We start from the raw sequence: 18,708 nt of genomic DNA, 5'->3' as shown, positions 1-18,708 counted from the left end.
TTTTATTCACTATGTGTTACAAATGTGTAATTCTCAAACCGTTGATGAAAAATGTTATGGGATTCGTTGCTGAAAGAAGTTATTACAAAAACGAGTAACAAATTTTGTTCTTTTGAGACATTTCACTCTAAATGTATGATGTCTCAACTGAAGTAATTGAAGTATTACTAAACCTTGACTCCAATTTTTTTCAAATAATAATATTAAAGCTTTCATAAATGAGTTGGCGTGGTCGAGCATGCCTAAATACAGCCTTAAAATAGAAAGACTACAAGTTATTGACAACTTATTATGGTTGAATGGACGATTTTCTTCGGAAGATTAAATATCTTACTGCATAATATGCCAGAAATTACTTATTTGAGGAGAATAGCTGCTTTGTTGATATGAATATCCATAACTTTTGAAACATTTTGGAGAATATACAAGGTGTTTCGATTGCGTTAGAAAAAAACTATGGATAGAACAACGCAAGTTTTTATTGTTTATAGATTCTCTTATCAAAATTATATATTAGCAGTGAAACGTAATCCTAACATTTTACATGAGCAAATGCTCTCTTGAACCACATCATAAAGTCTCGCGCCTCAGTTTTGCCCGAAATCACATGTATAAAGACTGGTATTAGGTAAGATTGAGATAAATGAAAATTTGAATAATACGGTTGTGACAAAGTAGACAATTCGCTTACAAAAGAAACTTTAATATTGGTCCTAGGCACTTTATTCCGATGAGCAAAAGTTCAATCCTTGATCGTGCAGACGATTTCATCGGATAATGGAGAGACTTAAGAAAAGAGCCGCTATATTTTTCGAAGCGCAATTTCAGTTGAGGCTCACTTATGGTATGGGGCACATTTTCAAATTCTGGAACAGTACAGTTGGCATTCCTTACTTGCCGGATGAATAGTTACGAGTACCTGAAAGAAAATGAAGCAAATCTGCTACCCTGTCATCTCTATGCACACAGTCATCTCTTTCTTTTTTCAACAACGTACATTCCAACCCCATCCTAGAACTGCGGCCAAGAATAAGCAAGCCTTTTTCTGCCACCCTGCTCTGATAAGAACTGTAATGCAGTGAAGGCGTTCCGGTAGTCCGAAAGAGCAAGGTCTGTATAATAAGGCAGGTGAAGCAAAACTTCACTCGGCCGCTATTTTCTATATAATTTTAAATCCGTTTTAGAACTTGAGGCCGAGTGTTGTCATAATGAAAAATTATTGCCTCGTATCCAGTCGCTAATTCTCACTGTTATTCGGCAAACGCTCGTTACAGTTTGCTAAGATATTGCTGATAGTGTTCTCCATTAAATTTGTTAAGGGCTCATAGGCTCTTTTGATCTCGCCAAATAAAGGGCATCACTTCTGTGCCAGAGATATTCAACTTTGCGGCAATTTGGCTTGTTAGCCAATGTTTCATACATATATGTATGATTTCTAGCATTTAGGGTTGTCGTAATGCATTGATTTTTCATCAGCATCACAATCCGATGTAAAACCGACTCATTAGTAGCATTTTCGACTTTCGAAATAGCCTTTCAGTGCTTCCTGGCTTCATATGGAAAACATCTTCCCTGCTTTAAGATGTTATGAATTGACTGCTTGAGTGACTCATAAAAACTTTTCGAGCTTTTTTTGTGCTTAGCATTAACCTTGTGTTTGGCACACATGTTTGACCTTCATCAAGCAGTGCTTCCATTTTCTCAACTGCAAACTTATTTGCCTATCCAGAACGTTCTTCATCTTCGAAGCCAATATCTTCGCCTTTAAATCGTGCTAACCACTTTTGGTAGGTTCGCTCTGCTACAGCATCTTCGCCGTACACTTCGGCCAGGTGGCGGAGGTTTTCTTTATAGAGGAACTGCTCCCAAAACTACTTTTTCAAGCACAAAGTTCGACGTATTTTAAAAAAAAATATTGGAATATGGTTGAACTTTCAGCTCTAAAATATGGAAAACATTATCGCAAATACTAATTTGCTTGATAACAATCGAACATTGGAAGATCCTAGGACATAACAGATGTTGTTTAATAACTAAGGAAATTTGAAAAATTTAACACAAAAAGTTCTCATCAAAATCGACTTCAAAAACTGCTAGCCGCTAAGAATAGTCTTATTCATTAAGAGAGTTATGCACATAAGCACATGACTTTTCATACGCACAAATTTACAAAAGTTTGTTATTTAACCTCTCACCATCGAAAAGCCTTAAGCATCTGAATCACACAAACATATTTTTGTATATACTACGAGTATATTATATATTTTACGTAGCGTAGATATTCCCTGAGTGATTGCGCCGAGCGCGACAAATAATGCTGACTTTCAGATACTTTGAAGGAAGCTTGTGGTAACGATACGAGTACAATACCCGCAGGCAAATCAGATGTTGCAATTTATCAAAGTTAGCAACTGCAAATAGGCAGGGAGGCAGGCCACTGTGTTGGCATGGAAATACTTTTAGTTACACTACACGAGCGCGCTAACAAGCTGCCGTGTATAGCTGCAAGTCAGAAATGGCAAATTGCCTATGTGACAAATTTATCTTTGTGGTAGCTTACGAGCTACAATTTTTAACGCAGAAGCAATAAATAGATTGTTATATGTGCATCGAGTCAGTGAAAATATTAAAGAAGTAAAAACATTGAAAATATTATAAAAATTGTATGAAGTACAATGAGGCATACACTTCATGTTGGCTACATTCAGGCGTGGAGGAAAGGGCTCAAAAGCATATGCAATCAAATGTGCAGAAAGGCTAAATGTTTAGCGAATAATCCGAACCGAAAGCGCTACTTTAACTACTTTCTCTATTGTTTGCTTCACTATTTATTGGGTAATCCCTTTTCTCATATGTCTACACTGCGTATAAGCAACATTTTGTCAACCTTATAATAATCAACTACCAGCCATTAAAAAACAATCAAATGTCATTATATTTCGAAAAAATCAATAACTTTGCAATTATTAGCGAAATGTTTCGCTATTATTAGCTGTGATTTCTGTATGAAGTTATTTTTGGCCTACCTCCTCTCTACCATAATTGTTAGTGCCCCATTTATGTTCCACTTTCAACATTTATAACCGCTCATGCAATACTTAAAGCCACATTTACTGCCTAACAACTGTTCACAGTTAGCCTGAATGTCCGTATGTCGATTTGTGAGCCCGCTAACTGTCTAACGGCATATCCATTAGAATTACAAAGCGCAAGTGTGCCAATAAAAGCAAAAAGATACAGTCATATACAACAACAACAGGAGTAATAATAATAGAACAAGAAAAACCACTAACTTCAGCTGCAACGAAGCTATAATACCCTTCACGGCTGCATTTTTATAGCATAAAACGGTGTAAAAGAAACCATGTCTTGATTTTCATCGCTCGGTTTGTATGGCAGCTATACGCTATAGTGGTCCGATCACAACAATTTTTTCGAAGATTACAGGGTTGCTTTGGGCAATAATCCAGGTCGAATTTTGTGAGGATACCTTGTCAAATAAAAAAGTTCTCAATACAAAAGCTTAATTTGAATCGGTCAGTTTGTATGACAGCTATATGCTAAAGTGAGCAGATCTGAATAATTTCTTCGGAGCGTTCACCATTGATTTGGAGAATAATTCATGTCAAATTATGTGAAGTTATCTCGTCAAATAAAAAAGCTTTCCATACAAGCACTTTATTTCGATCGTTCAGTTTCTATGGCAGCTATATGCTATAGTGGTCTGATAACGACGATTTCGATAAATGAGTAGCCCCTTTGTGAGAAAAGAAAGGGTGCAGAACTTCAGAACGATATCTCAAAAACTGAGGGACTATATACAGTCCGTCTCTCTGAGACATGGCTAAATTGATTTAGCGCGTCACTGACCGACCCTATACACTTTAAGGTTTTTTTAAGTTTCTTTTTGGCTGCTACAAACTTCGTGATAAACTTAACATACACTATTCAGGGTATACGAGCTACCACAAACAACAACAACACCACTAGTAATGATAATAAAAAAGTATACTAACAATCAGTAGACAAACACAATGACCAGCCAATCACTAGTTACCACCGACTATGCTATAATAACTGATGCAATGATTTATTATATTGCCCCGACGCTGAGGCTCGCCGGCTCGTGCCGTCTGCCATACACCGGCGATTGGCCACTGGCTGCATGCAAGCCGCCAAGGACCGACTGTCGGTATTCTTGTGCCACCTTTATTGTTGCTTTGCACTAATGCCATTGTTGCTGGTGTTGTAGTTATTTTTATCGTCGTTGCTATTGCCATGCATTGTTGGGCAGGCGTTCGTTTGTAGTTATGTGCCGCTTTTGTAATTGTTGCAAACGCTGGCGCTGTTCGCTTGCATGCTTCCTGCTGACCGCTTTTAGCGCTCTGGCTATCCGCTATTTACGTGTTGTAATTTATTTTTTCGCTTCCTTCATTTTTCTCGTTTTTTATTCACCACTCACACCAACCGTTATTCAGCTATTTTTATAACATTTAGTATCAGTAATGTGGATATGTTTGCCGCTGATAATTCACAATTCATTTTTCAGGAAAACTACACATTTACACAGTTACCTGGCTGGTTTTCTAAATCGAAGCAAGTAAGGAAAGGCTAAGTTCTGGTTTTATACTCCAGAAACTTGTTTTATTTGAAGAAATCGAATGAATTACAATTAAATTTGGTGTCTTATTGACTTATATTATTGGTCCTAGGCTCTAGTAGTCTCATTACAACAACATTTTGCTTCATATTCCATAAAATGGTATTCAAAACAAGCTAATTAAATCAAATGTGATATATGTGTGATATAAACTCAACCAAAAGGCCTCAATTTATAATAGTACAAGATTATATAAGGAAAACATAGTCCAAAAAATCGGAAACTAGAATATTAAAGATATCAGAATCCACATCCAACCACCAATTCCATTTATATTCATCTCAATAGAACATAACTTTTTAGGAATATTTTAATTTCATTAATTATTTATTTAATTTCATTAAAATATCACACCTATGGCGGTCAGGTAAATGCTTTAAAGTCAGATGGAAAGTCAAAATGGATAGATGGAAATCGCTATATCGCGTATATAGGTGCTAAACAAATAGCTCAAGTCTAATCGAAAACATGTTTTAATGCAATTTTGTGAAGATAATCCAACACTAACCGATTTATAACTGATACATAACCGATATATTACCCATATATAACTTAATGTCTGCTGAACTAAAGAAGATCATTACGTGCCGTATAAGGCAGCTGCGAACTGATTTCTCACATTTTCAGCAATATAAAAATCATAGTATATCCAATATTATATTATCGATGTAGAACCGACTTATAAATGGTACATAACCGATATATAACAAAAAGTGTACTGGAGTAAAGAAAATCATTTCGTGCCGATTTCTCACATTTTCAGTATACAAATTTTTGTATACGAATCATAGTTACTCGTATACCAATATTATACTTGCACTTAATTTTGACAAGAGATCTTATATATTGAGCCCCATATTACGTTATCAAGTCAACTGGAAGTTTAAAATTCTTATATAAATTATATGGGAGCTAGAGGATGTACCGATTCGATTTTACCCAGTTTCGATACTACAGCATATCATTACCAAAAATAGATGCTTATTGAGGTTCACTAAAATACCTGAGAGACTTCCCCCATATACTTCTAGTATGTATATGTATGCGTTATAAAGTCAACCGGAATTTCAAAAATATTAGTATTAGTGCTTTTGGTCTAAAAGTAGTATTGACTCGATTTTATCTATTTTTCATTTTTATGAATATAATCTTATCGAACTTCAATACTAATCCTCATAGATTGATCAATATTTTCTCTAAAAAGTCAACCACATGCACTGTAGTCCACATATTTGGTATCTGAGGACTTGAAAACTTTTAGTCTGATTTCCACAATTCTTATATGTGATATGGAATATTTAATGTGCAGTATTTGAGAGAAGTTGTTTCCTATTAATTTCATTGAAATTTAGTGTATGTATATAAAGTGGGCGTGATAATTTCAAAGTATCAAAGAAGATGCCAAAAACATTTGTCATAAGCCAATTTTTTAAACTAACATTAGTAAATAGTTAGTGAGATATGTACAATAAATTCATTAGGGAGAGAGAACACGCCCACTTTTCAAAATTTTCAAAACATATGTTCAGCCCATCCGCATTATCAACCGTTCTTGGGTGGAACACGAATACCAAATTTAATCAATATATCACAATTTTTACTCAAGTTATCGCTTGCACTAAGAGAACCGAGGAGACCAAAAGCTTTCTGTCTAAAGTATATACCAAACCGAAAAGTATCGTAAAAATTGTACTTGACGATTTCTTCTGAAAGCAAGTCTTATAGAAAGTAGAATGGAATCTTACTAGATGGAAAAAATTTCTAAAATTCCCTTACGATCTTCAAATAGTTCAAAACTTTACGGACCTTTTCCGTTTCATATACAAAAACTGTTCTATACAAAGCAACATATATTCCTCTTCTAACAATCCATTTGCACTGATAAGGTGACAACGACTAATCAACTCCGACCAAAGTTTACATTAATCAAAAGTCGTTAGTTCCATCGCTCTTTATATAAATCAAAATGACTCTTTTCGCGCTTTCAACACACCAGCGATTGCTAACAGCCGATACACTGCAAATTAATTACATGCCTTCAAGCTCGCCGACCTATAAAAACCCCTATTTATTAGGTGTGTGTGTTTACTTAGCGATATTTAGCGGCGTTTTACACACCCATTTTTACTGCACGCCACTGGGCATTAGGTGGCCACATTAAGTGAGTGAGCACTGCTGGCGCATTCGTTTGTATCGGTTCGCCCTCCAGTCCTTCTGCGGATTGTCTTCGTGACCATTTGGTTGGTTGGAATGGTAAGTAAATCACTGCGGAGCGCAGCGCATTAAATAAATTTGCGCTTGATTGGCATATTGGGTGCAGCAGCAGTCACATGCTGAAGAGACGGGAGTAGCGCTGCCGCGGTGGCTGGGTCACTGCGGGGGGTGCGGTTCATAGCTAAAGTTCTCCCTGATGAATCGTATGCTTAAATTGGCGCTGAGTGATTGTAACTGTCACTTGTGTTTGCGTTTAACATTTCGCATTTATTTTTGCGTTTTTTTGTTTTTTAGTTTCGCCCTTTTTGGTCATGTCGTTTTATTTGCTTTCTTTACTCACCGTTTTCGTCGTTTCTAACGCAGTTTCGTTTTTTATGCGCACCTTTTTTCTTTTGTGTTTGGCTAATAGTGTTGTTTTGTTTTTTTTTTTTACTTTTTTCTTTCTCCATTTTTGGTCTTTTGCGTTCGAGTTTCACCCCCTTTGCAACGAAGGTTGTTTGTGTTTGGTTTGTGCAGTTTTTGCTGTTGCTTTTGGACTAAAGGTGCGTTTTAAGTCACCATTTACTTTTGTATATGCTAAGTTGAATAAACAATCATTCGTTGTGTGCTCAAGGAGCTTTATTTTTGTTTTTCTAAGCTTGTATGTATTTCGTGGCAATGCTAGTCCGGAATTTCGCATTGCACTTCAGGAAACTTTAAAGCTGAGAAAATGTAGTTAGGCTTTCATTATAGCCTAAACAGGGTATATTAAGTTTGTCAAGAAGTTTGTAACACCCAGAAGGAATCGTCGGATACCCTATAAAGTATATATATAAATGATCAGTATGTCGAGCTGAGTCGATTTAGCGATGCCCGTCTGTCTGTCCGTATGTCCGTCTGTCTGTCCTCGGTTTTCAGTTTTTAAGATATCGTTTTGAAATTTTGCAAACGTCATTTTCTCTTCAAGAAGCTGCTCATTTGTCGGAACGGCCGATATCGGACCACTATAACATATAGCTGCCATACAAACTGAACGATCGGAATCAAATGCTTGTATGGACAACTTTCACATTTGACAAGATACATATATTCACGAAATTTGGTATATATTATTTTCTAAAGCAACAATGTAATCTCCGAAGAAATTGTTCAGATCGGTTGACTATAGCATATAGCTGCCATACAAACTGAACGATCGGAATCAAGTTCTTGTATGGACAACTTTTGAATTATGCATATGATGTCATACTTGTGCTAAAAAAATTAACCGAATCCGTTATAATCAAAATTCATTGAAGACGCTGAAGTACATTCTAGCTGGAGTTTATAAAAACTGTTTAAATTAGACTTAGCATTATTTTATTGACAGAGGAGTCTATTTTGAAGACGATAGTATGCAAACTTTTTTATTTTTCAGTCGGTATCAACACTATGTATCCCAATGACCATACATCCCTGGAGCATGCACAGCAACTGATAATAATATAAAAGCAACGAGATATCTAGAACAATATTTGACTAAGCAAATTCTCTAAATCCACTTCATAAATGGAAAACCTTTAAAATGCGGATAAACTATTTTGTTAAGCGTTCTCTAGCGCGAAACATTCGTGATCGAAGTTTCAATAGAAAAGCTAAGAGTATCACATGCTTTGACAAGACCTCGTAGTTCCTTACAGATCCAATGCACCAGAAACTTTCAACATATAATTCACCGTTAGGCTCAATATTTTTGACGGTTTTACAAACTATAAAAGTCCATATAATCTTTTGCTTAATAGTTATTAAAAAAAATGGAAAACATATGAAGTGTAGAAGTTAACTTTGAGTAAACTGGGTTTGTTTACTGCGCGATGACTACGAGAAGGATTTGAGATTCATATCGTCACCTAAAATTCAAAATAATTTAACATAACTCTTCATAAGTTTACAGACAAACAAACAAAATTAGAGTTTTGGTTATATATTAGTTATATCTGACTGCGGAAGCTGAAAATTTAATGCTACAAATATGAAATAAAATGTACTGAGTTGTAAGCAATAAAAAACTCAATTTCGAGTTTTTTTATGTTATGTTGTTTTAAATTTTAGATTACGATATATACACTGAGCTCTTCGAGTTTTGATATATAGAAATGTATAAGCTGAGATAGCAAATTTAGGAAAATTTCAAATAAAAATTATTTCGTTGGTAAAAAATTTCGAACACGGTACTTAAAATCATTTACTCATCGTTAAGATTATTAAATATTAGGTGCCCACTAAATTCTAGCTGTTTGTTAATAGCGGGCTCCAGCAGTTAGTGGCGATCGATTTTGATATATCCGAACCGTGATAAACGTAGCCTAGATATTTGAAGGAGAAACTGCGTTTTCACATTAGGGACTTTGTTTATATGGCACATACTTTTGGTTGTTGCAAATAAGTCCGATTTTTTTGCAAAAAATTGCGAATTTTCTTCTTTTAGCCAAGGAAATTGGCAGCTGCAGCACATCGAGAACTCCAAAGAGTTTAAGAAGGTACTGCCCCAAGAGAAACAATGTGTTGTGTTTGGTTTATTCGCTACAAAGACAGCGTTTTCGATATTAACGACTGTTCGTGTGAAAGAAAGCCAAAAATCTTACAAAGACGGTAAATTATAGACGTCGCTTGATAAGGATCCATGTCAAACGCAAGAAGAGCTATCTGCAGCATTGGAAGTCACTCGCCAAGCCTTTTCAAAGCGACTACATGCGCTGGAAGTGAATCAGAAACCTGTAACTTGGGTTAATTGTGACCAATAGCAGGAGATGCACGTAAAAGTAATACCGCTGCAAGATAACGCTCGACCTCACGTTGCCAAATCCGTCAAAACCTACCTGGGAACGTTTAAATGTGCCATTTTCCCCAGATATTGCATCGAATATTATTTGTTCCGTTCGATGACATATGGTCTGGCTCGGAAGCAGTTCCACACACAAAAGGAGATTGAAAATGGCTTGCTTCTTGAATAGCACCGCAAGATGAACAGTTTTACGGTTATGGTATTCCAGCTTTGTCAGAAATACTTGAACAAGTTGTGACTAGCGATGGGCAATACTTCGAAAAATTTATTTTTAACTATTCTCTTACAATAACATTGCATTTTCATTAAAACAAAAAAATTTAGTTGCTCAGCTAATATTTTTTTTATTTATCATTTGAAATATATACTATATATTTGGATTATATTGATCTACTTAATAGATATTACTTTTCATAAGCACTTTCTAAAAATGCTCTGAGTATTTTCAACTGCATATACATACATACGTAAAAGCCTTAACTAAACATTCCATTACATCCATTAAAGGTAATCAACTATTATCCCAAAGAAGAATAACCGAGTTCTGTTCAAATCCACATCCACCTAAACAACTTAGACCTTACCGCGTTACTCTCGACAGCTCTCAATTACAACGTTTAATATTTAGGCGCATGTTTCCAGCAGCCTCTACATTAAATACGAAAATGAAACTGTTGCTTTCGTTACCACAAACAACCACTCTAAATCATTAATATTTAAATACACAAAAGCGCAACGCACCAAAGGTACAAAACGTGCACACACAAGGGTCATAAGTATCTTTCTCAATCAAGCTGGCACAATCTTCGAGCCATTTCGACTATCCTGCATGTGTTGTGGGCACACTTAACCTCAAATGGGCGCTAACGATAACAAAGCACGCCTACAAGTTTAAGTCGAGTGAAATAGGAGTGTGAGAGCAACACACACACATACACACTCATGTGAAGGTACACAAAAGGTAAAGGGTAAGGATATCAGCGTTCACAAGTTAAAGCCTCACTTCCTACGAAATACATTGTGTATTTAAGTGCCATTCTATGTGCAAATAAAACATGTAAGTTGTGCCGTTAGTTGCTCTCTTATCCTTTCACAAACTCGCTTACGCATAAATTCTTTACCTGCAATTGTTAACATTTTGACCCAAACGCAAAGGATGGAAAAGCAGAAAAAATAAGTTATGGCAGTGAAAGCGTAAGACACGAAGGTTTAGTGAATGTCTCAGCTCGGTCGCAGCTTACAAAGGTACATGCATGAAGTCAAACCAACCGACAAGGCCTTTAAGAGTAAAAAATTTAAAAAGGATTTGCATTTTTTACGAACAGAAAATATGAGAAATCCGCTGTGAAAAATGTGAAATGTTACGTACATAAATATTTTACTCAAGTATGGTAACGTAGATATATATATATATACGAGTATAACTATATAGCGCTAGATATACATATAAGGTAGTTTAAGGCTCTCCAACGAAAGGACAAACAGCCGCATGAAGGCCAGTCAACGTGAGGTCAGTAAGTTCGCTTAGCTATGGGATTAAATAGTCGCTCAAAGTCGAGTGAATGGCGAGAGTACAAAAGAGAATGCCTCGGGAGATAACGTTGGATTTTTGTAGTCACGAAAAAGCGGATTTTAATGATTAATGCGGGGAAGAAAAAAGTATGAATGACACTTTGAAAGAAAAATTTGAATATTTTTTGAGGAAATGCAAAGACTGGCTTTTGAAATAAGGGGAACTGATGTTTATTTTATTTGGGCAAGTAGTTCCAACTTTGGTAACGGCAATCCCTTGTTTAGAACCGTAACCAGCACTCTGAAAACCTCGATTTGGCAAAGAATGAACATGTCCTCCACAATAATATGAAACCCAATTATAATGAGCATCTTACTGAATAAATGTCTCTTTTCGAACGACCTAATCTAACGCTGAAAGACCAAGAAACTATCAGCAAAAGTGATAGACAATCGATTCTTCTTCGATACGAATCGACTTTTTACTTCAGAAAATAACCAGGTGCAGTCGTGTGGAGCCGTTAATGATTTTGGAAGGTCTGAAGACAACGGTTTGTCAAGGCTAATGCTGAAAGACCATGAAAGTATCAGCAATAGTGGTAAATAATCGATTCTTCTTGGATATGAAACGACTTTTTACTTCAGAAAACAACCGGGCTTGTGGAACCGTTGACAATTTTGTAAGGTCAGAAAACAACAGTTTGTCAAGTCTAACGCCGAAAGAGGAAGAAACTATCCTTAATAGTAATAGACAATCGATTATTCTTCGATAGAAATCTACTTTTTACTTCAAAAAACAACCGGGTTCGGGCGTGTGGAGTCGTTGACGATTTTGCAAGGTCAGAAGACAACGGTTTGTCAAGTCTAACGCTGAAGGACCAAGAAAGTATCAGCAATAGTGATAAATAATCGATTTTTCTTCGATACGAATCGACTTTTTACTTCAGAAAGGAAAGGGGTTCAGGCATGTGGAACCGTTGACAATTTTGTAAGGTCAGAAAACAACAGTTTGTCAAGTCTAACGCCGAAAGAGGAAGAAACTATCCTTAATAGTAATAGACAATCGATTATTCTTCGATAGAAATCTACTTTTTACTTCAAAAAACAACCGGGTTCGGGCGTGTGGAGTCGTTGACGATTTTGGAAGGTCAGAAGACAATGGTTTATCGAGTTTTAACTTCATTAGATGTTCATCACCGCCCAGCAGGTTCAAGCTCCACTTACCCCAATGCTAACCCGGACAACTACTTTTACTGCATAAGGATTAAAAGACCATACATACAGCCCACTACGGAAAATATAAATCTGACAAACTCAAGCAACGGAACACACGTACAATGAGGCCCGTATGCTCCCAATTAAGTAGCATAATGACTCCTTTCCAAGCAGTTTCCCTTGGAGTGATTTAGTATGAATCATCTCTGCAGTCACCTTCTTGGAACGGAACCACCTCCTAGGAGCATCGAGAGGTCCTTCCTCAACTACGTCGACGACATAAAACACTAAGCTGACCAAACTTCGGACGTAATAAACTTCAGACATGCACTGACCGCCATTCACAGTGGATTCATTAACAGCTTCACCGACTCCTTCTCAATAAATGGCGAAATTGGAGTCAAACCACCCCCCATTGTACACGATCAGCTCGAGTTGTAGCGCGAATCGTCAGTGACCCTTGCGTAGCTTTGTTCTGGATACTGTATTAGGGTTAACTCCTCCTTATCCAGAATCGAGCCTGACATATCAAACAAATATCCGGACACTAACCACCTCTTTGCATGCCCTGCTAATCCTACACATCTGACACCTCTCTCCCTATGGTCCGACCCCGTTGAAACAGCACGTTTCCTACTCCCGTTGGATGACCTCGATGACAACATATCTAATCCTGTGAAGTGTTCAAAAAATGACGGCAATTTTCTCCAACTATCCAAATCTGCGTTTTCCAATATTCCTGTTATTTTATGAACACATCTCGTACTTCATTCATCGGTTGATTAGACAATAATCATTCGACGTCGAAATGCTTTAGTAAATTCTTTTACGAGAAGAGTCAAGGTATATAGGTCCACATCTTTTGTTACTAAAATATAGTATTACTCTAAAATTTACAATTTTATATTGACGTCTTGACATCCAGACTCATAATCTGAGCATTCCTAACTCGTCGTGAAGGAAACCTCTTTTAAGTGCTGCCATCTCTATGGTCTAAGCCGATCTTTCAGTTCGCGTTCTAGATCCAATGTTAGAAGCTAAACCAAAACATGAACTAGATCCATGAAAAAATTATTTGCTTCGCGAAAACTTCTCTCCCGCTACTTCATAGTGCAGTGGTTCCAATCCTCTGGCAAGAGTATGCTATAAAACCGTTCGCACATTCATATGTACCATATACCTAGCACATTTGAGACAATTAACAACTTATCAGCACTCGAGCAGCATACTGATGACCATAATCCATATTCCACGGCAGCAATTCGAAGCAGCGGTCCATAAAGCATACTTAAGGTTGAATTGCGTTGATGTTTGAAGCGCCCTCATACACATCTATGAATATGTTATACTATAAGTATGCCACATCGGAATGTATAGCATGCAGCACCCACTCTATTACAACAAATGTGCAAATTTCTATGCTAACGGCACAAACCGAATACACTGCACGCTCGTGGGAGTAAATGTAATAAGGATTATTCACACGACTGGACGGCAGCTGCAAGGCACGCACTCCCACACACCCACGCACAGTCATAATGTTTATTCATAGTTAGGTATAACATAACGGCAGTGTAAGGCAAAGGTGTTGTAATTTGCTTTCGCATTCCAAATTGAATTCTGCGCTGTAAGTCAATTGCAGTGAGCGAGCGCGCAAATTGCATTTGCTGCGAGATCTGCGGAAGTATTTATATGGATGTGCCGATGTGCGTTCCGCGCTCACTGCAAATGGCGCGCACACCGCAATGCACTCACACATACACACGCGTTGTGGCACAAAACCAATTAATCGATTTAATGTGCGAAATTTTAATGGCCGAGTAAATCAAATGCAGCTTCGCACGCTGTTCGAAGGTGAAAGAGGAAAAGAAATTTAATATATATTTCGAAATAAATAATGCAATGCTGCGCTGCTGCTGTCAGAGCAATTGTACCGTTATTACGTTATAATTACATTTTAATTAATTTTTAATTACTGTATCCGGCGCTATGCTATTTATAATATTTTCAGCCGGCTAAATTTAGTAAGGGTTATATGGCTTTAATGCCGCTTGGAGTGGAAGAAACGAATTGGTGACCTCTTTGAAAACTTTTAGCCTTTCTAGCTTGTTTAGTATTTTAGTATATTTAAAAAAAACTTCAATACCTTTTCAAATACAAAAGATTAAGCGATCGTCTCCGTGTGAAATTTTCGAGAAATCGATTTTTTTTTGTTGCATTATGAGTTCGTATACACTATCATAGACATTTTCTCAAATTTTGAAATCGAAATTTGAATCATTACGGTCGCTACAGCGTTTCCTGTAGAAAGGGAACAGAGTGGGGAACACTACAACTCCAATCTTTAAAATCGCTTTTCTCAGATTGGTGTTTTTCAAAACGGTTTCCACTCTCAAAGGAAGAGTTTTGAAGATATCTACTTCCAATTTGGAGAAAACATTTTTAATTCGCTATCGCGCTATGGAAGCTTTTATTTTTATTTTGAAGTCTTTCTATTTTTTTCTTCGAAAAACTGTCCAAACTTTTTGTTCAAACCGCCGCCAGTCGAAATGCTAAAGTCTAGTCATCGAAGATTGGACTCAACGTGCGACCTCCGTTTGAAAGAGATAATTTACAAAAAATAAATGTCAAAGAATGTTCTTTCAAATGATAATAAAAACTAACTCTGACCTTGCATCAAAAGCAATACCATTTCGTCTATATAATACTTGTATATGCCATCTGAGCTAATTTGAATCGGATTGGTCCATTTAAACTAAGTCGTTAGAAGAATGAATAACAAATTTTTTCTAGATTCTTTACTTGAAATGTATCGCGTTTGCAGTAGAGAGATGTAAAGCTTCTTAACATCTGTTAAGGATCGACTCAATACATTTTGGCTTACTAGATTCGTACCAAAAGACCTGAATCTTTTGCAAAAACGACATCGAAAATAGGTCGCGAAAGAGATGCTTGACAACTGTAGCTCAATACCCTACATTAATCGCACTCATCATTACTGCTTAAGAGACGTGGGTTTGCGGTAGGAATGTGACGTAAAAACAGTCCATCAATCCACCGAATGGACTCTATCCAAAAACCTTCGCTGAGGTTCAGTGCTCATCCCAGTCGAGGCTTGTAAAAACCACATGGAGCATTGGATTGATTGGTTGGGATTTATATTGGCTGAAAGTAACCTGTTTTAAAGATGATAATCAGATTGAAATACAATTTTTTTGACTTGGTTTCAAATGTTACAGAGTACAAAGGAACTTTCTGCAACTTTCGAAATTGTTCAACGTCTTGGCATTTTTTATCAACTGGCATATTTATAAGTTCAACCACGGAGACAACGAGTTCGTATTTAACTTTTCGATATTTAATGCTTGCCTCAAGATCTTAAGATGAAATATGTTATAGCAGCTGAGGGTTTTACTTCTGAATATCACAAACCTTTCTGAGAATCACACCTACAAATCATTAAAATCCACCGACAGCTAAACTCATTACACTTTTCTATTACTCGGTTACGGTAGAAGACAATTGAGTAAAAGAAAAGCCTGATAATCTATTTTTGGAAGCATTAACCAGATCTGAAAATATGTCAGTGCAAGAAATGAAAAGAAACGGAATTATGTCAAACTTTCTTAAGAGGACTTTTTAACTTTAAAGATAAGTTTATATCTTGTGGCATTCTTTGGCACTCCATTATTCAAAGTGTGGAGCACTAGATAATCATCTTTTGAGTGGCTACAACGTTCCCTGCTGTAAGTAAATACATAATTCCGTAGCATAAACGAGGCTTTAATACTTGTATTTTGCAAATTTATGCACTTTGTCTTGAGCCGCGGCATTAACATAAAGATTATAATCGAAACTCCACAGGCAATGCGCATCACCTGAAATCTACTTGAAAATACACTCGTAAGTTCTTCCCTTCCCTTTTTTACTATAATCTTAAACAACAACAAGAATATTTTTAGATGAAGCTCTGCATAAAAATTCGTAAATTATGTACTTACTGATTTAGATTCCGTTCGTTGGAGCCGCTCTGCGATTGTACATTGTCCGCATGTCGTCGCTCCTTGTGTACGATGCCCATTAATTTCATCCATGGATTATTTTGGGAGCCATGGCCTCCCATGCCGCCACTCTGCCACATCGTCATTTTGCCGGCTGTTGTTGTTGTACGAACACAATAGCAATGTACACAACAAACAACCTGAAAATTGGTGGTAGTGGTGGTAGTGGCACAACGAGCACGTCAACGCGTGTCAGCGTCTTCGTGCTTTGATTACGTCGAGTCGCACTGAGTGGCGTTGAGTTGAGTTGAGCGTTGAGTTGAGTTGCGTAGAGAATTGAATTGAGTTGACGATAAACGAAAATAATTAAATTATATAAAACACAAACACTCGCGAACGCGCAAATTTAGCTTTAATACTTAAATTACTTTACTTTTTATCTTTTGCTTCTTATTGAGAGCGGAGCTTTGAGTAGTGAATAGTTGTTGTTGTTGCAACAGTAACTGTAATTTCACGTTCTTGCATCACAAATACTTGCGCAGACTCTGCAATTACCAGCGTTTGCCATTCGTTGTTGGCGGCGTAAACGCATACGAGCGCGTGAAAATTTTCTGTCGCGGACACGGCATGGCGCAGAGTAACCGGTTCAGTTAGAGCGAGTTTATTAGATTTTGCTTTAAGATTGGAGTACCTTTTTGAATACGAATAATTAATTTGGCCGCTAATGAAAGTTTGGATTTTTCCTGCGCTATTGTTAAATAATTTAATTGTAACTCAATTTTGATGAGTATTCGGGTTAGGCAACCGCAGCTTTTTACTCCACAAATGTTTGCCAATTAAGGAGAGCTGTTAGATAATTTGCAGCATGATTTATTTTTCTTATTAATTATTGCTCTTTTTACGAATTTCAGTGAAATGCGTGCTGAGTAACCGGTATTTAGATTTTTTTCTTTTAATTAAATTTTTTAGGCGTAAAATTTATTGCACGTCGCGTTAAAAGATTTTATTGTAAGTAATCGGTGTTTATGTGGTTAACCGGTTTTTCAAGTAATCGGTTTTTACTAATTAATCGTTATAATGTGCTTGTTCTTTATACTTCTTTTATACAGCTTTGTTGTATGATATCTGATTTAAGTAACCGGTTCAAGCAAAGTAACCGCTTTTGTATTTGTGAACTTTCAGTGTTTACGATTTCTTTGCGGAACTTCGTACAACTTGTATTAGCTAAATTTTATTGATTTTATTCTAATTGAAATTGCTTTAATTAAATATTTTAACATTTGTCGTAATAATGACGCATTCATAGGGAAGTGTATGGATTTGGACTAATTATTTGTTTGATTTTATTATAATTTTTCACTAAGCAGCGGCGTGTAACTTATGGGCGGCTGACGTTACGCTGGATTAATTTGTGTAGCAGTTATAATATGTATTAATTATTTATACATTTACTTTAATAATTTTTGTAAGACTTTAAATTAACTAAGACTTTCAAATTAATTTTTTGTTTTTAATTACTTTTAATTAATTAAAAATGGGAGCCTATTTCTTTAATTGGAAATAATTTAAATTTGTGTGCCGAAATATTTTTCGCTTTATATATTCACAATAATTTTCTTTAATTTTAATGTTTTTCTTTTTAAGCATTTTTACTTTGAATTACCGTTATTTTTTTCACTAAATTAATATTATATTGTATATTATTTTAATGGCAAAATTTTCACTGCAGTATTTACTTTTATATTTTATGGCGACATTACATGGCTATTTAGCTAACTACTTTGGAATTTATTTTAAATTAAATCAGCTTTATATTATTATTATAATTATTCTTTTAAGTATTTTTTTCTTTTTTTTCACTTTTATATTTATAATTATGATTTTCGTATATTTCTTTTGAATTTAGTAATTATTTTTTATTTGTAAGCTATAATTAAGAATCACAATGGCGTTATTTCCGTTAACATAAATTAAAATTATTTATATTTTACAGTTAGTTATTAATTTTTTTCCTTCTTTTTGCTTTATGTATTACTAATTTCTTAAGTAAATTGCTCTAGCTAAAGTTTCTCACTTTTGAATTGCTTGCATTTTATTTTAATTATTTGCTTTAATTTTACTTCCGCTATTACTGACTAATTTTAATTAAGGAATTTTGTAATTAAAAATCACTACTTTGCTCTCATTCGACGCTCTGCTCTCTATTTAGCTTAAACTAGTTGGTGTTGTCGCTTATAAGATCGTTTAGCTGCAAAGGAAAGACCAAAATACAATTTGAGGTTAGAATTTCACGAAATTAATTA

At 35.9% G+C, this 18,708-nt stretch overlaps 1 protein-coding gene across 1 annotated transcript in view; it reads right to left on the bottom strand.

The window, feature by feature from the left end:
• The window catches only part of LOC126759233 (potassium voltage-gated channel protein Shaker), a 462,565-nt gene extending 444,350 nt beyond the window's left edge, over positions 1 to 18,215 (bottom strand). The window contains exon 1 of the mRNA XM_050473953.1: positions 16,406 to 18,215. Within this exon, the coding sequence (XP_050329910.1) occupies positions 16,406 to 16,551 (146 nt within the window). The 5' untranslated portion in view covers positions 16,552 to 18,215. The remainder of the gene's footprint in view (positions 1 to 16,405) is intronic.
• Between the last annotated feature and the right edge of the window lie 493 nt (positions 18,216 to 18,708).

The sequence above is a fragment of the Bactrocera neohumeralis genome, chromosome 5 (genome assembly GCF_024586455.1).
Source record: "Bactrocera neohumeralis isolate Rockhampton chromosome 5, APGP_CSIRO_Bneo_wtdbg2-racon-allhic-juicebox.fasta_v2, whole genome shotgun sequence".
Taxonomy (NCBI): Eukaryota; Metazoa; Arthropoda; class Insecta; order Diptera; family Tephritidae; genus Bactrocera; species Bactrocera neohumeralis.
Note: the sequence above shows the minus strand (reverse complement) of the source record. Positions and strands in the feature narration are given on the sequence as shown.